General features: G+C 36.0%; 1 protein-coding gene across 1 annotated transcript in view; it reads right to left on the bottom strand.

Annotated features, from left to right (window-relative positions):
- The window catches only part of SLC9A4 (solute carrier family 9 member A4), a 58,295-nt gene extending 36,644 nt beyond the window's left edge, over nucleotides 1-21,651 (bottom strand). Inside the window, exons 1-2 of the mRNA XM_049784915.1 lie at nucleotides 21,396-21,651; nucleotides 12,950-13,413 (exon numbers count right to left, since the gene is read on the bottom strand). Coding sequence (XP_049640872.1) covers nucleotides 12,950-13,413; nucleotides 21,396-21,651 — 720 coding nt within the window. The remainder of the gene's footprint in view (nucleotides 1-12,949; nucleotides 13,414-21,395) is intronic.
- Nucleotides 21,652-22,570: the final 919 nt, after the last annotated feature.

Here is a 22,570-nt window from a genome sequence, read left to right as displayed (position 1 = left end):
TCCTCCCCATGCACCTCCCCCCTGGAGTACGGAGGGAGGGTGGAACCTGAGGACCACTAAGAGTCCACCTGAACCCACCTCTGGCCATCTGGGCTGGCACCCAGGGAAGGCCTGGGATCAGGGGAAAAAGACAAGGACGGCTGGGGGCCTGCCAAGCTTTCCAGCACTCCCCAGACTAGGGAGAAAGGTTCTGGTATGGGGCCTTCCATTTATCTTTCTAAAAAAAAAAAAAAAAAAACCAAAGCTACTAATTCAAAAAGATACATGCACACCTATGTTCACTGCAGTGCTATTTAAAATCCCTATGATATTGACACAACCCAAATGATCAAGAACAGATGAGTTGTTATTTGTACCCAATGAAATACAACTTAATTATTAAAAGGATGAAATCTTGTCTTTCATGATATCATAGATTGAACTGGCACGCATCATTTAAACCAAATATGTCAAAAGGTTAATAAAGACCAGATGTTCTTGCAAGAAAATTGACAATGTCCAAAAAAAATCTTAGACTTTGATCTAAGAATTCAAGTTAGCAAAAGAGCTGAACAGAAAGTTGGAGATGATTCAATTGAATGTGACAGAGGGACATAAAATATAAACCTAAACATAACATAAACATAAAGCCTTGCATCATGTAAAGCAATATGACCTCAATAAAATTAAAAAGAATAAAGGGCTAGTTATAGAACTTACATGATAGAGAACAAGACAAGAGGAGGTTCAATAACTGGCACCTACTGCTCACCTGTGCACTAACAGGTGTGGCTTTTGTGGTTCTTGAACACTGTGGATTTCCAAGCTCCACTGGGCCCAGCACTGAACCATCAAGGCTAAAAGGTTAGTTCCAAGCATAATTAGATGCTCGCCCATCCTTCAGGCTCTACCACAGCAAAACAAAAAATAAGTGTTTTATTTTATTGATGTGATTTTTTTTAAATTAAAATCAATCTATCAATGTCAGACACTCCTGGGATAGGAAAGCAGTAGACCAAGATTTTCTCTGTTCTTCCCCTCATCATCAACTCTAAAAATAAAACTGTTTCACCTTACATACAGAGTGTTTTATATATACACACACACATACACACACACACACACACACACACATAGATATATATATATATATATATATATATATATATATATATATAATTTGGTTTATAGCAGGGTGTTCAAAGTCTCAGTATAATACAGGAAAAGTGATCTTTACTAAATTTAAGGTACTGGAAAGGTACAGAGAAAATCCTAGAGAAAGACATTCTTTTTTTTTTACAAGAAATGCATTCACAAATCCAGTTCATTTTCATTTTGTATGAATTAATGCTGATACATTAGAATATGTTGTATAGAAGTTGATTAAAAACTACTTGTTCTGATTTGAAAGAACTTCAGCTTGAAAAAATCAGCGATTATCTAATAAGCACTGTATAAAAAAGCAAAGAAAAAATTTTGACAATAGCTTCTGACAGAAAGAAAATTAAGTTCCACAACCAGAATAGATTAGACATAAGACTGACCGGTTCCTTGGGTCATTATACCTATTGGAATATGCATTGTTTATATTTCCAAGTTCAGGAAGATGATCAAATTATGCAAAAGATAAGTTAACAAAAAGGAGAGTGGGTGGAGTGATAAAACATGGGTAGGGCACTTGCTTTGCTTGCTGCCAAACCAGATTTAATTCCTAAAATTGCCCAAGCTCCCCCCCCCCCCCAAAAAAAACCCACCAGGTATGATCCTCCCTGAGCAGAGAACCAGGAGTAATCCCTGAGCACTGCTGGTGATGGACCAACATTTTCCCCCAAATAAACAAAATTAAAAGGGAGAGAAGTGTAAGTGGCTGAATTTTATTGACTTGGGGCATAGCAAAGACATTTCTTTAAGAAATCCTTCTCAAGAAAGAAATATGAAGTGGGGCAAAAAAAATGCTCCACATCACTAATCATCAGGGATATGCAAATCAAAACAACTATGATGTACCACCTCACACCATAGAGAATGGCACACATCACAAAGAATGAGAATAAACAGTGTTGGTGGGGATGTGGAGAGAAAGGAACTCTTATCCGCTGCTGGTGGGAATGCCATCTAGTTCAACCTTTATGGAAAGCAATATGGAGATTCCTCCAAAAACTGGAAATTGAGCTCCCATACGGTCCAGCTATACCACTCCTAGGAATATACCCTAGGAACACAAAAATAAATTACAAAAATCCCTTCCTTACACCTATATTCATTGCAGCACTATTTACCATAGCAAGACTCTGGAAACAACCAAGATGCCCTTCAACAGACGAATGGCTAAAGAAACTGTGGTACATATACACAATGGAATATTATGCAGCTGTCAGGAGAGATGAAGTCATGAAATTTTCCTATACATGGATGTACACGGAATCTATTATGCTGAGTGAAATAAGTCAGAGAGAGAGAGAGAAAAACGCAGAATGGTCTCACTCATTTATGGGTTTTAAGAAAAATAAAAGACATTCTTGCAATAATAATTTTCAGACACAAAAGAGAAAAGAGCTGGAAGTTCCAGCTCACCTCAGGAAGCTTACCACAAAGAGTGATGAGTTTAGTTAGAGAAATAACTACATTTTGAACTGTCTTAATAATGAGAATGTATGAGGGAAATGGAAAGCCTGTCTAGAGTACAGGCAGGGGTCGGGTGGGGAGGAGGGAGATTTGGGACATTGGTGATGGGAATGTTGCACTGGTGATGGGTGGTGTTCTTTACATGACTGAAACCCAAACACAATCATTTTTGTAATCAAGGTGTTTAAATAAAATATATAAAAAAAGAAAGGTTGAAAATTCTGCAACTTGATAAAATGGTAGTTATTTCACAACTATAATTACCACCTATTTGCCAAGTATGCATCCTCCATGTTCTTTTCTAGTTTTTAAGTTTCTGTATCAACTATTATTGAAAATTTTATATCATTGTTCTGTAGCAATCTCAGGACCAGAAGTTCAAAAGGAATCTAAAGAATCCTCTCAATACATCTTTCTTGCATATCATGAATCCAATGAACTGCTGTTGCTAGCTAGCTTTGCTGAGTGTGAAATCTTTACATACCAATATGGATAAATGGCCCAAAGTAACCTTTATCATCCCATAATAGTACCTCTGTATAATGGCACCCTAAAAGCTATTTAGTCCTATTTTTTATTTTTCATGTTGACCACACCCTGCAGTGCTCAAGGGTTACTCATGAATTTGCACTCAGGGGACATTTGTGGAGGTGCTTGAGGAATCATGTGCAATGACAGAATTCAACCCAGGTCAGCTGCGTGTGAGACAAATGCCCTACTTGCTGTACTATCACTCTGGCCATAAGCCTCAATTTTTTTAATAGAAAAAACAAACTGATTTAAAATTGGGCAATAGACTAATTATCTAAAGAAGATATATAACTGACTAATAATCAAAAGAAAAGAAAGTACCACATAAAATATTAGGATGATTCAAACCAAAACCATAATGATATTTAATATCTACTAAAGCAACTTGTATAATTCTATACCAATATTTTGGTCATTAATATTAGACTAAAAATGGAGGGAAAAATAAATCCTAATAACCAATTCTTGCTTGAAATTTTGATTTCCTTCCAGGTTGAGTAGATCAAAGTTCCCCTGAGTCAGAATCATTTGTTTATTCATTTTTTAAACTTTGTCAAATAACTTGTTTTTTGACAAAAATTGTTCTTTCTGATATGCCAGAGTGACATTCTTTAAGAATTCAGATGATGGGGCTGGAGCAGTGGCACAAGCCATAAGGCATCTCTCTTGCCCGCTCTAGCCTAGGACAGACCTTGGTTCAATTTCCCCAGTATTCCATATGGTCCCCCAAGCCAGGAGCGACGACTTCTGAGCACATAGCCAGGAGTAACCCCTGAGCATCACTTGTGTGGCCCCAAAACAAAACAAAACAAAACAAAACAAAACAACAAAAAAAAAGAAATCAGATGACAGATCTGCTTTCTATCTAATTTAGATCTACTAGTCCTGACATTTGTTTTATAGTTATAATTTTGAGCTTACATTTCTTCCTCCTTTGATAAATTCTATTCTATTTTTTATATCTATTAAAGTATTCCATAAGTAGAATCATACAATATTTGCCCTGAATTTTCTTTTATTAAGCATAATGATTTCAAAGTCTACCCATGTTGCAGTAATATATCAACATTCTATTCATTCTGATAGCTAAATTACATCCCATTGTATAAAATACATCATTGTTTAACATTTTTTTCTGTTCACAGACAGTTTTGTGGTTTCTTTCTGTTGGCTGTTATGTATATATCATTGTACTACTAATATATGTTTTAGTAGCTACTTCCAATTCTTTGGTAAATAAACCTAGTAGTAGAACTGCTGGACTATATGGGCTTTTAGTTTTAACATTTTGAGAACCATGTCTTTTAGAACAGTTGCAGCATTCTATGCTCCCACTTTCCCCACATTCCTACCAACATTTATATTTTTGGAACTGGGTGCTAGACTGTAAAATATAAATTACCATAACCTAACCCCAGAATCCATGGCATTATTTTTGACCTGTTCTCTGGATAGAATGTCTCAGAGCCAACCTGCAGGACAGGTTCCAGGGACACTATTCCTTATACAGCATCATGGAGGAAGATTCAAAGATATAATTGATCAATCAGCAGTTGGCTCATGGGGTTTTCGCATGTTGCTGATCATATACTTTTACACACTAATCTTGGAGAATGTGTGAGTATTTGTAAATGTAGGGTGGGTTGTAGGAGCTACATAAATACACTGTACCCAGAGAATTATAATGTTGTATTTGGAGTTCTGTTTTATTTTTCCTAGTCAGGTATTTCTATTAATAAACTGTGTATTTTGGAAGAGTTCTATGAAAATAAAGAATAGGCAAGTCCCTTCTTGTAGATTTAATAACAATTAAATTAACAATTGAATAACAATTAAAAGATTTAATAACAATTAAAACAATTAAAACAAGTGAAAATAAACAAATCAACTGTTTACTGTTGTGGTTCCTCAAAATCAAGGACACTTTTTAATTGCCTCTATGTTCCAAACACTTGGCACCCATTGTGGCTGGCAGATCTTAGAAGAATACTGACTCTGTCCCTAAAGGGTTAAAGAAAATAAGAGGGGTTCTTGTCCATATTCACAACTGTTGACTCCCTTCCTGAGGAAGGAAGAAAAGAAATCCACCAAGGATGTGCTCGTTTGTCTGTTTCTGTGAACTGTGGAGTGATTTGAAGACATCCATGGCAGAGGCATGGCACTGCTCATGGCAGAGGCAGGTTGAAAACTGAATAGCACAATTCACACTTCAGTTATTCTTTTTTTTCAACCAGAAGAAAATGTATCTAACACATACTTCTATATCAAATTTGAAGGATTTCAAAAGAAATAATAGTTAAAGGATCTCTCTTTCCTTGCACTGCTTCAGCCTTTTTCTGAATAAATAACAGCTATAAAAGGAACAGATGTTCCAGTCAGCTGAAGTTCGCAGCTTAGAACTGAGACATGTGAAGGTTAGGGTGTTATCTAGCTGAGGCTATTTAGGAGTCAGATTTGCTTCTTCCTTGCTGAAATTCTTCACTCTCAATGTCCTGGTTTGTTATGACAGACACTAGGTTCTAGATGCTCATTACTTGTCACAGCTTCTTTCCTGCTTTGCTGAAGTGCTATTCCAAACTATTGAATTGTGCTGCATTTCATATTCTCCTTCTTCCATATTCTTCCCCAATGGTGCACCCTGCCTTGCTCTTTTTCTTCTAAAAACACATATAAACCACCCAATTACATACACTCATTATACTTGCATGCACACACACACACCCGCACACACAACATAAACTCCAGAGATTGCGAGAGATAGAATTCTCTTACTGCTAATCACAGCTGCCATTGTATTGTATGTTTGTATTGTTACAATGTGAACCACACCAAATAAAATTATATTATAGTTATATGCAGTTGGTTTCAGTCAAAACTATCACCTATCCATTTATAGATGGAAGTTAAGATTCTTGAAATCCAAACTCCATATTTCAAACTCTCATGATATCTGTTATGGACAGAACTGTGTGGAGTAAGGAGGAAAAGATGTTGCTAAGTTTGTAAGGAGTGGATCCAAGACTTGAATAAACTAGAAAGCCTCAATCTTTATGCTACTGGCCATACATTGGTATATTAACATTGTTTTTTAAATTTTTTGTTTTAGTTTTTTGAGCCACATCCAGTGATATTCAGGTAATTCTGCACTCAGGGATTATTTCTGGAAGTTCTCATGCACTGTTGGGAATCAAAACTGTATATAAGGGAGTCACCCTACCTATTGTACTATTGCTTAAACCACAACATTGCTATATTTTATTTTATTTTGTTTTTTGGGTCACACCCAGATCATTGCTATATTTTAATGAGACATTACTGGTGCCAGAGAACTTTGAGAAAAGGCAATATAAATCAGAAAAGAACAACAAAGAAAAAGTTGCCACCAAACTGACATTAAAAATAAACCCCCATGGGGCCGGAGAGATAGCATGGAGGTAAGGCATTTGCCTCTCATGCAGAAGGTCATCGGTTTGAATCCCGGCGTCCCATATGGTCCTCCGTGCTTGCTAAGAGCAACTTCTGAGCATGGAGCCAGGAGTAACTCCTGAGCAACTGCCGGGTGAGACCCAAAAACCAAAAAAAAAAAAATAAATAAAAAAAAATAAACCCCAACAACTTCAATGTCAAATTCAGCTTGTTCTAACAGCCGCTCTCTGCCATTGCTGTGACTTGGTTTGAACTTGCCATTTTGTCTCTATAATCAGTGAGATCCATTGTTTCTATCATCATTGAAGTATTATTAATAAGCTGAATATATTCAGTTTATCTGCTTGCACCCAAAGCCTAGAACAGTGCTTATGTGGTTAAGGGCAGCAGGCAAGATAAGGACATGGGAATTCTACTCTTTCCCATGCTGGTCCTATTTCCATCCTACCACTAACATTTAAGTTAGGGGGAAATTTTAAAGTTTAGTAGTGGCAGAATATATTGCCATCTTCCATGAAAAATACAAGTTCAGTACTGATTCATTGTGGAGAGTGCAGGAAGGATGGTCATGGTCACTGGTGATTATTTCTAAGGGAAGCAAAGCTTCTGAATAACCTCTTCCTTACTCCTTCCCTAACTTGTTTATTAACTCTTTTTTCCACACTTATTCTTGTTTTATAGTAACTTCCAATGCTCAGTGCTGTATTCAGATCCCTACAAAAGTAAGAGAACTACAAAAGAAAAAGATAAGATAATGAACAGGTAGCTCATAAACTTAAGCTAATAAAGGGATAATAAGATGAGAGGAGGAAAAAAAATTCCAGGATAAGTTTTTGGGAAATTTAAGATCAAATGTTAACAAGAAGAATTATATATTTTAAATGGAAGACAGGCTGAATTTAAAAGGTAAAGTTTTTCTAAGGAAATATTGCTACTGATTATTTCAACAGAAGAGACTCATAGACTGAGGAATAAGACTGGGAGAATAATTTTTTACATATATTTCTGAAATAGTGAATTGCATAGAATGCATTATATTCAATAAACATGTGGCTAATTAAGAGACTGTATATGAAAAAAAAAGAAAAATTTTGGCCAAATAAAACTGATAACTCATCTACTAGTCTCAAAGTACTAAGAGTCAGTATAGACATGTGAACCCAGAGTATGAGATATTTGGGCATATCAGATGAGGGGTAGTAAAGAGTATTTGGATTTTTCAAATGAGATGAAAGAGAGAGAGAGAGAGAGAGAGATTTTGACCTCTCATAAAATAAGTTGAGGACAAGGAAACTGGTACAGGGAGGAATGCGTAGTCATAGCTGTCTTGGCGGTATATCTGTGCTGCTTATTCAGAAAAATGATACAGAAAAATACAGGGAGGATTCATATAAAAAGAACATCTTTCTACAATAAGTGAGTTTGTGCAATATTTAAAAACCAATTGCTTATTCAGAACATGTCAACTACCATGCCAGGCCTATGAGTTGGGGTGAAATAGAGGGAATAGTCAGTATTCATGGAAAACCCAATTCTTGCTAAGCAATTACTATAGTTAGAGCTTAATGTGAATTTCCATGATTAATTGAGCTAATAACTAAACCAAGTGAAATTATTTACAGAATGAGCCATAGAAACAATTAAAATCTATTTTTTAAGCAGCATATGATTCTTTATAAAGAGAGTGAGTTCTGTTTTGCAGAAAAAACAGAATTCACTATTATGTGAGCCCAGTCTCCTCATTAGTAGCAATCAGGTTTCTCATAGATTCATGAACTGGATTTTAAAAGGCAAGACTAAAATGAAAGAAACTGGAACTAGCCGACCCATGTCTAGCCATTCAGTGGCAAACTCAATGCCTTTGATTGGTTTATTTTGATGTCTTCTGTCTTATTTTTTACCGGAGAAAATTTATGTGTAATTCATGTCTCATAGTAAAATCTAAAATTTAATAAAATAATAAATAAAATGTGACCTTAAACAGAAAATACAACCCATACAAAAATACCTCTTTTCTTGCTATGATTTTTTTGTCATAAGATTTACCAGAAAAATCAATTTTAAAGCCATTTGGATATTATGTTCCTTTGTCTCACACTGATTATATATTCTGGTGACTGAAGTTATAATCTAAAATATACAACAAATAGAAGAAATGAGTGGGACAAGGGACCTACCTAGTGCAAAAGAATAATTGGTTTTAATCTGGTTCTAGAACTGCTCTTTGACTGTAGTGAGGAGACAATCTGTCAGTGGAGAGAGATCTGTAGACTTTTCACACATAGCCCACAAATCATGGGTCACTTTCTAGATGACTCAAACTTTCCATGGAAAGAGCATGCTTGGGACTCCTGCCCTTGGAAGGCTCCTTTCCTCAATGAAAGGGTGAATTCAGCCCTTAGCTCAAAATAAAACTGGATGCATAGAATGCCAATTGCTTTCAAACTACATTCTAAATCTGGTTTGGAGACTCTCAGGTTTCATGCAGAGGCAGAGAAGTGCCCCAGTACACACTTAATACTCACTGTGTTGTGGGTGACCACACAGTGACCTGGGAATGACGTGTGGACAATCCTTTTGGAGCCAGCACAGCAGCAGCTTTGCCCAGTGAAGGTCATAGCAGTGTCCTCAGCAGATGCTCTGGTCAGCGAAAATTATACTTTTATTTTGAAATTATTGTTTTAAAAAATGCCCAAGTGGAAGCAATTAAACTTTGGGAAAGTTGTTGCTAGCAAAGAAAGCCCAACCAGAAACCAAGCTAAATTGGCTCTAGATCTAAAAATCTAGATACATCTCATGGTGGTCAGATACTAATGTTCAGGGAAAGCACCATAAGAAGTAGCTGAGCTAAATGCTTTTGTTGACAATTAATAACAACTACTGTCAAGAATTTTTTTATCAATTCTACCATAAAGATCTTGATGAATAGATAATGTGATCTGAGGAAATTTAAATAGTGACATTCAGAAGATTGAACCTTATTATAGACATTTCTAATAACTTATAAATGAAATGTTGAATAACCTCAGAATGGTCTGCCATGAAAGGACTCTGGTCATTTTATGTCATTTCATATTAGGTTTTTCAGTGATGAGATTGCATAAGTAATAACCCCAGAGCTCCATAAGTGAATTGAAGTGAATTCAAAGTGAAATGCAGTAATACCTGGGAGATGAACTATAAAATCAACATATTATAGATCAGAAAAACTGCCTCAGGAGATAGACTTGGTCCCCATACAAGGACACTTTATAGACAACACTGGGAGAATGAAAGTACTTGAATAAGGGGAGGAAGGAGATCTCAAAAATTACTCCAGCTCAATCTGAAGAGAGGTGTATAGTCACGGTTCTAGATGCTAAGATGCTCATCTAGATGCTCATCACACTGGAGCAAGATGCACCATCTTCTTTCAACTTAAGACAATAGTTTACAAACATGATCATTTGCCCCAGAAGCTTGTCAAAAGTGCAACTTCCCAGAATGCAACCCCACAATGTCTTGGGAAGAAAGTTGAGGATTATGTTTAAACATCTGAAAATTTACAATGTCTACTGGGAACTCTGAGGCACATGCCTGAGGCTCTCTATGAGAGATGAAACATCAGAGCCTGACTGCTGAGTATCACTGAAGTTTCCTGGGTTTGTTATGACCAAATGACTTTTTGTAATTTCCTCTCAAAAAAAAAATAATGTGCATGTTTATAAATCTGGTATTCTCAAAAATTGGAGATTCTCTGCTAAGTTACCTTCCACACTCACTATTTGTTCACTGTTGGCCCTGAGTAATGTCAAACTGTAGCTCTGATTTCTGTGAGGGCCGTTCTCTTCCTGAGGTTGTTAATGCATGTGACTATTAAACTCTTGATCTCATCTCTCTCTGGGTAGAAGCTTCTCCATAACTCTGATGATGTGAGATCTGTCCCTCATAAACTGACTATTTATCAGGAAATGTTTAAATGAATCATTATAAGAAAATAATTATTCATTATTATTTAAATGAATAATAATTATATTGTTATTAAATTTAATTAATTTAAAAGTTTTAATAAATTATATGTTGAATTTTTGAATGAATTATTATATTGAATTGTAAATATTATATAATGATTATAAAAATATTTAATTTATAATAATCAAATTATAATAAATTATCTATTTTAAATATTTCACAATAAGACATAAAGTTGGGGCTGCTGAGATGGAATGGAGATAAGGCATTTGCCTTCCATGCAGAAGGACGGTGGTTCAAATCCCGGTATCCTATATGGTCCCCCGTGCCTGCGAGGGGTGATTTCTGAACATAGAGCCAGGAGTAACCCCTGAGCGCTACCGGGTGTGAGCCAAAAACTAAAAAAAAAAAAAAAAAAAAAAAAGAGGGGCCGGGCGGTGGCGCTAAAGGTAAGGTGCCTGCCTTGCCTGCGCTAGCCTTAGATGGACCACGGTTTGATCCCCCGGTGTCCCATATGGTCCCCCAAGCCAGGAGCAACTTCTGAGCAAATAGCCAGGAGTAACCCCTGAGCGTTACTGGGTGTGGCCCAAAAACCAAAAAAAAAAAAAAAAAAAAAAAGAAAGAAAGACAGAAAGAACTACAATTTTATACTAAAGTAATATGTACAAGTAATTCAATCCCACCTTATAATGTAATATTGCATATTTCCATCTATGTATATATCATAGGAATTTGTATATTATAAGGGGATTATGGAAATTATATATGGGAAGGAATCATTTGTGGGTAAATGAAATTGATGCTTCTTGAATAGAGTCAGGAAAACAAGTGCAAGTTTCATGAATTTTTTTATAGTGTAACATTCTGTACATCAATTCTTTTTTTGTTTGTTTCATTTTCTGTTTGATTTTGGGGCCATACCCAGTAATTCACAGAAGTTCTGCACTCAGAAATCACTCCTGAAAGTGCTTGGGGAACCATTTGGGATGCCAAGAATTGAACCCCATGTCAGCCATGAGCAAAACAAACCTCTATTCATGGTACAACCACTCTGGCCCTGGTTCTGGTTCAATTTTTTTATAATGAAAATGGATTGTAATATTTATGTAATGAAATTTATTTTAAAATAAGTAAGATCTGGGGCCGGGCGGTAGCGCTGGAGGTAAGGTGCCTGCCTTGCCTGCGCTAGCCTAGGACGGACCGCGGTTCGATCCCCCGGTGTCCCATATGGTCCCCTAAGAAGCCAGGAGCAACTTCTGAGCGCATAGCCAGGAGTAACCCCTGAGCGTCACAGGGTGTGGCCCAAAAACCAAAAAAAAAAAATAAATAAATAAAAAAAAAATAAATAAGTAAGATCTGGGCCCGGAGAGATAGCACAGCGGCGTTTGCCTTGCAAGCAGCCGATCCAGGACCAAAGGTAGTTGGTTCGAATCCCGGTGTCCCATATGGCCCCCTGTGCCTGCCAGGAGCTATTTCTGAGCAGACAGCCAGGAGTAACCCCTGAGCAACGCTGGGTGTGACCCAAAAAAAAAATAAGTAAGATCTATCAAAGTATGCACAAAAAAATAGGCTAATACCTAGTAAAGGTTTGTAGCAATGGAATAAAATTGTACAATGGGACTGATTAGACTGAAATGTCTCAGCATTTTTTGCCAAAAAACACCTGGACCTTCATTTGTGTGTCTATAAAGACTGTAAATTCTTGTCTCCTCTATAGGTCTCCAAGTAAAGTGATTCTTTTACATATTTTATGATTAATTTGCTTGGGACAGAGACAAGATAACGTATTTATGCAAACACTATCATAGCTCTGCCTATACCATATTTTATTTAACTTTCAATCATCTTATGCTGTTTCGTGTAATTATTTATGTATTTTTTTCTTTTGTTTTTTACACCACACCCAGCAATGCTCAGGCTGTATCCCAGGCTCTATGCTCAGAGATCACTCCTGGAAGACTCAGTGTAGAGTTCAAGCCTGGGTCAGTTGCACGCAAGGTGCCTTCTCTTTTGTACTGTCAGGTTGTTTAGGCCACTAAGTAGACAAAACGCTCATTAAATGAGTAAGAGTGAAGTCTAATAGTCCAATGAATGATAGAAAATAAAGTGAGAAACTTCTGCTTTTTACAAAGAGGTTTTAGTAACAGTTTTTTCTTTGCTAAGTGAAAAGCTAAGTATAACCAGGAATTCTATGTTCACTCTCTGTTATTTCTAGTTGAAGCTTAGTGGCTAGTGACTATCAAGTAGAGATCTTGAACAATAACATATATCCTGTCCCTCCCCCCAAAAGTCCACAGAGTATGGGCTATTCTGCATTGACGAAAGCCAATCTATGCCATGCTGTGATTCTGTCTGGTTTAGAAAGTAATCCTGAAGATATATTTCTTTCCCCATTTCCATTCTTTCTCCCCCTGTAAGAGTGTCACGGGCATCTCACCACACTGATGCCATCATTGAGCAGAGCCTCCCCGAAGATCATCATGTAGAGTGGTTCGTTCACCCGGGCCTCTTCAAACACTGCCAGCACAGCCACAGGGTCCACGGCAGAAATAAGGCTGCCAAAGAGCAGGTTCTGGAGCAAACTCACATCACTGAGCCCAAAAACTTTTATCTGGCAAATGAGATAAAGTGAGAGGCCAATTCCAAAGGCATTGATCAGAGCCCCAAGGCCTGCCCACCACAAAATAGAGCCAATGTTCTCAAAGAATGGCCTTGTGGGCATGAAGTAACCACCCTCAAGGACTATGGGTGGAAGGAGATACAGGAAGTAGATGCTCGAATCCATGACAGGAGGTGACTTGTGGTCAGTGCCAAAGATTATGGCACCTACCAGGGCCCCAACAATGATGAGGAGGCAGCTTTCTGGCATGAGGCCTGGTAATCTGTGGTAGATATGGAAGCCTAAGAAAGAACAGAGAGAATCAAAGTTACCAGGAGAGAGTTGACTGGCATTCTGAACCTTGAGTACCTCATCTATGAGAAGAACTGGAAGTGTTGAAGGGATTTTAAACACAATTTTAAAATTATTTAAAAAATATTTAACATGACATGCCCAGGTTATAGAGCCTTGCCCAGCCAATTGTACTCATTTTTACTACTTTCTACTGTCACTCTCTTATATGGATCAGAGCACAAACATACAGGAAGAAGAAAGAGATTGAAATTCTGCACTTATACAATCTCTAATGCTTATGCAATCAAATCTCAGCTTATTCTGAACTTGCTTGCCTCACTTTTCCCTCTACCAATCAAAATTATGTGTTATTCTATTTTTTCTATATAACCAATGAAAAAATTTTTTCTGGTTAAAAGGAAAATCAAGCCACATTTTTTCAAATCAACCCTCTCTACCTTTCGAATATAATCACACAATCAGCTTCATGCAATCAATTTTTTTATTTCATGATCTTGTTCTCTTTAAGTTACTTTTAGTATTTTCATTTCTGTTGCCACTGTTTTATTCAAGATCTTCCTATTTCTCAGGATTTTTTTCTGCATATTTATTCCTTATCTCCAATCCAACTCAATCTTCTAGTCTATCTCAGATCTTTTTTTCCAGATAATTTTTATACAGCATATGCACCTGATCGCTTCCCTGCCTAAGATGGAAGTTACAGAATGCATCTCCTAAACAATATCAGTTAAGCATTCCTGTGCCAATACAAATGTACTAAAAAGTTCTGTAGGATGAAGGACTAAGCATGTTTTCAAAAATTCTAGCATGACCCACTTTTAGAAATAAAAGATTAACACGTAATAATAATAATAATGGAATAATACAATGAGTAAGTATACATTAAAATGATTATGCACTATACCAGAACATGAAAAAATTAGTACACAAATTAAATCTCATTTTTAAATTTTTTTATTTTGTTGCCTTTATGAATAGCATCATTTCACTGAAGTTATCTTTGGAGTTCATATTTTACAAATACACTTTATGAAGTTCAGAAAATATAGGAATGTTCTGCTTATGTTTTCCTCAGTGTACTATAATATCCCAGTTTGATCTCAAGGTTTTTGATCATCTTTGAATTGACTTTGTGTAAGGTGTGAGATATAGATTCATTTTTAATAAATGTGGAAAAACTCTAATAATTAGAGGATGAACAACACACTGAGAAATAAAAGGTAAATTGAAGAAGAAGAAGAAGAAGAAGAAGAAGAAGAAGAAGAAGAAGAAGAAGAAGAAGAAGAAGAAGAAGAAGAAGAAGAAGAAAAGACATTATTGTATTTATGCCTAGAGACAATAGAGATGAGGGCTGGAAGCACTGGCTCGCAATATGAAGCTCAGCACAAAGAGTACATTTAGAGAAATAACTACAGTATAACTATCATGACAATGTTTTTTTTCTTTTTCTTTTTTGATTTTATATATATACGTTTGTGTGTGTATATATATATGTATATATGTATATGTATATATATATAAAATTCTTCACCAGTGCAACATTCCCATGACCAATATCCCAAGTGTCCTTCCTCCCCACCCCACACTGGCCTGTACTCTAGACAGGCTTTCTACTTCCCCCATTCAGTCACATTTTGTTATGATAATTCTCAGTGTAATTATTTCTGTGACTGCACTAAACGATCCCTGTGGTGAGCTTCATGTCAGGAGATGGACCCTCCAGTCCTCCTCTATTTTGGCTCTGAGAATTATTACACAAATGTTTTTCGTTTTTCTCAAAACCCATAGATAAGTGAGACCATTCTGTGTTTATCTCTCTCGCTCTGACTTATTTCACTCAGCATAATAGATTCCATATACATCCATGTATAGGAAAATTTCATGATTTCATCTCTTCTGATGTCTACATAATATTCCATTGTGTATATGTATCATAGTTTCTTTAACCATTCTCAATTGAGGGGCATCTAGGCTGTTTTCAGAGACTGGCTATTGTAAACAATGCTGCAATGAATACAGGTGTGAGAAAGGAATTTTTGTATTGTATTTTTGTGTTCCTAGGATATATCCCTAGGAGTGGTATAGCTGGATTGTATGGGAGCTCAACTTCCAGCTTTTGGAGAAATCTTCATATCACTTTCCACAAACGTTTGACCAGAGGGCATTCCCAACAGCAGTGAATAAGAGTTCCTTTCTCTCCACATCCCGGCCAGCACTGCTTGTTCTCATTCTTTCTGATGTGTGCCAATTTCTGTGGCATGAGATGGTACCTCATAGTTGTTTTGATTTGCATCTCCCTGATGATTAGTGATGTGGAGCATTTTTTCATGTGCCTTTTAGCCATTTGTATTTCTTTTTTGTCAAAGTGTCTGTTAATTTCTTTTTTTTCTTCTTTTTTTTATCTTTATTTAAACACCGTGATTACAAACATGATTATAGTTGTATGATTACAGTCATGTAAAGAGCACCCCCCCTTCACCGGTGCAACATTCCCACCACCAATTTCCCAGATCTCCCTCCTCCCTAACCCCTACACCTGTACTCGTGACAGGCTTTCTACTTCCCTCATTCATTCACATTTTATGATAGTTTTCAGTGTAGTCATCTCTGCAACTGCACTCATCACTCTATGTGATGAGCTGCATGTCCTGAGCTGCACCTACCAGCCCTCATCTCTCTTGTCTCTGAGATACTGTTAAAAATGTCTGTTCATTTCTTCTCCCCATTTTTGATGGGGTTAGATGTTTTTTTCTTGTAAAGTTCTGTCAGTGCCTTTTATATTTTGGATATTAACCCCTTATCTGATGGGTATTGGGTGAATAGTTTCTCCCACTCAGTGGATGGCTCTTGTATTCTGGGCACTATTTCCTTTGAGGTGCAGAAGCTTCTCAGCTTAATATAGTCCCATCTATTTATTTCTGCTTTCACTTGTTTGGAGAGTACTGTTTCCTCTTTAAAGATACCTTTAGTCCCTATGTCAAGGAGTGTTTGACCTACATGTTATTCTATATACTTTATGGTTTCAGGTCTGATATCTAGGTCTTTAATCCATTTGGATTTTACCTTTGTACATGATGTTAACTGGAGGTCTAAGTTCACTTTTTTACAAGTGACTAGCCAGTTGTGCCAACACCACTTATTGAAGAGGCCTTCCCTGTTCCATTTAGGATTTCTTGCACTTTTATCAAAAATTAAGTGATGATATATCTGGGGAACATTCTCTGTGTACTCAAGCCTGTTCCACTGATCTGAGGGTCTATATTTATTCCAATACCATGCTGTTTTGATAACTATTGCTTTGTAATACAGTTTAAAGTTGGGATAAGTAATACTTCCCATATTCCTTTTCTCAAGTATTGCTTTAGCTATTCATGGGTGTTTATTGTTCCAAATAAATGTTATTTTTATTTTATTTTATGTTTATTGTTCCAAATGAACTCTCAGCAAGATGGAATGAATGGAACCTTTCTCAATCTAGTCAAGGCCATTTATCACAAGCCAATGGCAAATATTATCCTCAGTGGAGCGAAACTGAAAACCTTCCCTCTAAACTTCAAGACAAGGTTACCCCCTCTCACCACTCCTATTTAAAATAATACTGAAAGTACTTGCTATGGCGATTAGGCAAGAAAAAGATATCAAGGGAATCTAGGTAGGAAAGGAAGAAATCAAGTTCTCACTGTTCGCAGATGACATGATACTATCTTAGAACCCCATAAAGATTCTATCAAAAAACTTTTAGAAAAAATAGATGCATATAGCAACGTAGCAGGCTATAAAATTAAGACACATAAATCAGTGACCTTTTTATACACCAATAATGATAGGGAGAAAATGAATATTAAGAAAACAACCCCATTCACATTAGTCTCACATAAACTCAAATACCTTGGAGCCTACTTGACTAAAGATGTGAAGGACCTATGCAAAGAAAACTATAAAACCCTGATACAAGAAATAAGAGAAGACACACGGAAATGGAAATCCATACCCTGCTCTTGGATTGGCAGGATTAATATCATTAAAATGACAATACTCCCCAAAGCTTTGTACAAATTTAATGCCATCCCTCTAAACATACCTATGACATTTTTCAAAGAAGTGGATCAAACACTTCTGAAATTCATGAAAATGTTAATGAGTGAGATAAAGAGAATGCCTGTCTCAAATACAGGCCAGGGGTGGGGAGAAGAGACATGGGGGCTTTGGTGGTGGGAATGTTGCACTGGTGAAGAGGGTGTTCTTTTAATGACTGAAACCCAATCACAATCATGTTTGCAAACATGGTGCTTAAATAAAGATATTATTTAAAAAAATAAAGATTCGTATGGGATCATAAAATAACCAAATATACAAAACCATACTGAAAATTAAGAAACTAAGAGGCAACTGACTACCTAATATAAAACTATACTATAAAGCCATATGATCAAACTAATTTGATACTAAAATAAGACTAGACTCTGACTAATGGGGCATAATAAAATATCCAAGGACAAACTTCCAGATATGTTGTCTGCTAATTTTGAACAAAGGAATTGAGAGCATAAAATGGAATTAAGATAGCCTCCAACATATGAAGCTGAAAAACTGAATAAATATTTCAAAACATTAAGAGAAAAGGAGAGACAGGAATTATCTAACTATTTATTTTGCATTTTACTTGAGAAGAACCATCTAGATAGAAAATTTATCTATTGGAAAGAATATTGGAAGAACTCAAAGAAAATCCTGAACCAAATAATGGAGAACTTATGGAGAGCTTATTGATGTCTCTCTGAAAATTCCAGAGTATATTAATTTCCCTGAGCATAGATTTCTTTTCTTTTTCTTTTATTTTCTTTTCTGTTTTTTTTGTTGTTGTTGTTGTTTTGTTTTGTTTTGTTTTGTTTTGTTTTTGGATCACACCCACACCCAGCAGTGCTCAGGGGTTCCTGAGCACTTAATGTTTGAGTGTTTAATACTTAACTTAGTGTTTCTTGCCGTTAATGTTTCCTGCTCAGAAATCGCTCCTGGCACACTCTGGGGACCATATGGGATGCTGGGATTTGAACCACCGTCCATCCTGAGTTGGCTGCATGCAAGTCAAATGCCTTAACACTATGCTATCTCTCTGGCTCCTGACCATAGATTTCAATAGCTCCATTCACTTAGTGGGAAGGAGGTTATTACAATGTAATAGGGTTACCATTAAGATACAGCACTCTAAACCATTTTCTATATCCAGCCTGAGGATCCTTCTATAATTCTGTGGCCTTGAATGACAATTAACCTTCCTTCACCTTCCTCACACGATCTGTTAAATATATAAAAGATATAAAAGTCCTTACTGTGTTTTTCAACACTAAAATTCTTAATTTCATAGTTTGCCTGCGCTTCTAGGAATTGAGTTTGCTAGAATAGAACCAACATTAAGCCACATTTTATTTATATAGCAGTAGCAGTATGTCATGCCATAGTAGGATATGAGGCAAAAGAAAACACTATGTAACATGTTGTAGTTTACAAAATTTCCTCTTTTTCTGTAATGGGCAGCAGGCTGTCACTTTGAAAGTTAATAGTTACAAGTTCTTGTAACATAAATGATCACAAACATCAACTCCTACTAGCTCTACAATTCTTGTCTGACCAATGAGACAAGGAATGCTCTTTTTTTAATGTTCTAAAAAATGGAACTGAAATAAAAGATAAATCATAGTGTCAGTGGATGCTTCATCCTGTGTTTGTTCTCTATTTTCTTTCTTTGATAATATGTATAGTTACATTTTGAAAAGGATTGGGGGATATTGCACAATTTAAACTAATAATATTGAAAAATATATCTCAATGAAGCTGAAGAGGCAAAATTAAGAGAAGCTGTGAAATATTTTTATAGTAATTGTTAGAGACCTTCTTGTGATAGATAATCCTGGCCCTTGATGTCAGAGATTATAGACAATTAAAAATTAAATGATTTCCTAAAGTCTTAATGTTTCCTGCCATTATATATCTTTGTTTTAGATTAATGAGCTTTTATTTAAGGGCATAAAACAATAACCTTACTACTTGGTACATAGTAAATATTCAATAAATATGGTCTCTTTCAGGTAGGAAATTTAAAAAAATCTGATTCTTGAAGGATAGCAATTATAAAAGTGAATCTGAGTAAGTTTGATCACATTGATCGTTGATAGTATACATGAGAGTTTTTTTCTTACTTATTTCAGGATGTTTTTTGTTTTGTTTTGTTTTGTTTTGCGCCACCTTATTTGCTCAGGGATCTCTCCTGATGGGTTTAGAGATGTGAACCTCTGTAGTGCCAGGGATTTAATCTGGACAGGCAGTGTGCAAAGCAAGTACACTTTCCTCTGTACTATTGCCCTTGCCCAGTTATTTTTTCTATATATTCTGTATTATATCAACATAAAAATCAAGAATATAAAAAAAATTATTTGTATGATGATTTCTACAGTATTCTCAATATAGAGTGCCTGAGCATACCCAATAGAAATTATATTCTGTTCTACAAAGAAATAAAATGCAACTTTCTTCACTGAGATGCTTGTTGATGTGGAATATACATCATTTTATTTTTTTATATAAGTTCTTTTTTTAATACTAGAAAGAAATCTTAGAAATGACCTCATAAATGAACAAGTTGAGGTTTAGAAAGACAAAGTGCCTAGGTAGTTAATGAAAGATTTTGTTTTTGATTCCCAGACCAACTTTCCCTTACCATGAAGAAGGAAGAAGTCAAGTAGGGACAGAATTCCTAGCATTTCTTTTAAAGGAAATTCAAAATAATGTAAGTTTGTCTCGAGTAACTAGTGATCACAAGTTTGTGTAGAAGGAATTAGATTTCTAGTTTTCAACTAGGAATATCATAATATTTAGAAATCAAACTGGAACTTTATAAAAATAATACAGAGGCCTCTGTGCAATTTAATAAGTTGACAAATCACACAAAAGCTCTTCAATAACATCTTAGTCACATCTTACTAGCTCAAAATAAATAGAAGTTATGGAGGAATACTTAATAAATAAATTCTCCTATATTTACATTATCCCAAGAGAGAGCTAGATTCATGGATTTGTCCCATAATTCTGATGCTAGAGTTTAGTGACAGATAATATGACTCACTCCTTTTTTGCATCCATCATAGAGAGCACATGCCAATGACCATCCACATATTTCAAAGATTGTATCTCCACAAAGTAATTTATCTGGTCAGTTATGTGTTCATAATTGATACAAAGAAAATAGTATTGAGATACTTGTATCAAATTTCCATTGTGGAATAAGCTAATTTTAAGGGACAAAAGGGGGTTTAAAGGGACAAAATATAAACCATCACTTTGGTTTTTCACATGAAGAACCCTTGACTAGTACTTAATCTAAGAATTGAATGCCCACTTATTCTATGTGTCTCAGATATTAAATAATATTTTAAAACAATATTGGCATATCATTTCATATGCCCATTCTCCCATCATTGAGAGATAGGGGGCACCTGAGGTTGTCAATTTTTAAAGAATGCAACACTTGTTAAAGAATAAACAATGAGACCTATTGATCAATCATAAGGTTATATAGCCAAGAAAGAAGGAAGACCATTTCACAGAAGTACCATTATGTATTTCCTGGAATTTCCAAAGGGCATAATTGCAAGATCCATATTCATTTTACCCTATATTTTTAAAAGTATAGAGTGATTTTATGCCAGCTAAAATTTATCACATGCTTATTACCTAAGAATAAGAAGAAATAAAAAAGAACCTTAGTTCCAAAAGTATGCTTTTATAGTTTACAACACAATTCCTAAAACATAATGCTAAATTATTTTAAAAATTGTTAGAATTTTCTTTTATTTGGGGGCACGGGAATTTTATGCAATATCAACAATCCACACACTTCATCATCTACCAGGAATTTTCACATAGATTATCTCTTGCAGAAACAGCTCCCAACACCAGGTCTTTGGGGACTTACCTATTTTTGCAAGGGATGCTAGAAGAATCCAGAGAGTGACCTCATAAGGAATTTGCACATAGTCATAATCCAGTGCAAAAACAGATATCTTCTCATCTAGTTCTGAGCTGGCAGCAGCAAACCGAACATTAGTCTCATGCTCAACAGTAGAATTTGCAGATTTTTCCAAAGTAGAAGATGCTTCAGAACACCTAAGGACCACTAACAACAGGAACCAATTCCAAGGACTGTAAGGCACGAACGTCTGTAAACCCATGCTTGCCCCAAGTGCCATTATTTGTCACATATGTGAAATGAGGACGGTTTCTAGAGAGCAAAGACATCCCATTGAGAGAGGTAATATACGTAGCGCCTGTGGATTAGTCCAAGAGATGTCCCGGTATGCCATTGAGCTCCAAATGTAGATATTTTCAAATCACGTTTAAAGAAATTATGTTCAAGCAAGTCAGCTCCTGACAAATGCTGTCACTTAATAAATAGGCTTGTTAAAACGAAAAAGCTACCCGTGAAACCATCCACTCCCACTTTGAGGAGTAATGTCTGAAAGACAAAAATATCTCTATTCACAGCTGTGTCCTCACTTTACTGAATAATGTTTGTCCCTTGTGAATGAAAAATGAAAAGACCCTGGTGCTCCTTCCAGAATAGACTGGAGGCATTCTAACTAGGAGGGGAAATCCTCTCTCCCTTCCAGAGATCAGTGAGTAACCTGTTCTCTACCTGCTCCTTCTCTCCTCCCCCTGTGCTCTCACTTGTTTTGAATGGTTTCACCTGCAGGTAACTCTTGAACTACACTTAATTATTTGACGTTTGTATTAAAATGCTTTTCCTGGGCTGTTTTCGGGAGGTTACACTGCTGACATCTTGTGGTAGGCTGCAATACCACATTTTGAAGTGTGCAACGTTGCCAGACCTTTTAATTATCATTCGAACCAGGACACTTTTGAGAAGAAATGAGAACCATTAATAACTATGCCAGATGATAGGTATATGCCAAGAGTCTTCTATAACATTTAATTATTAAATATGTAGAGGAAGAGTAAGAAGAAAAGAGAGTTGTGTTACTCCTCTGTTCCAAAGAAGCACTATAACATGGTATAAATGAAAGTATTTTGAGATGAATTGTATTCCAATCTTTAATACACCTATATATATTAGCCACATGTTTTTCAAGA

Source organism: Suncus etruscus, chromosome 12 (assembly GCF_024139225.1).
Source record: "Suncus etruscus isolate mSunEtr1 chromosome 12, mSunEtr1.pri.cur, whole genome shotgun sequence".
NCBI lineage: Eukaryota > Metazoa > Chordata > Mammalia > Eulipotyphla > Soricidae > Suncus > Suncus etruscus.
This window is presented reverse-complemented; position numbering and strand designations above follow the sequence as displayed.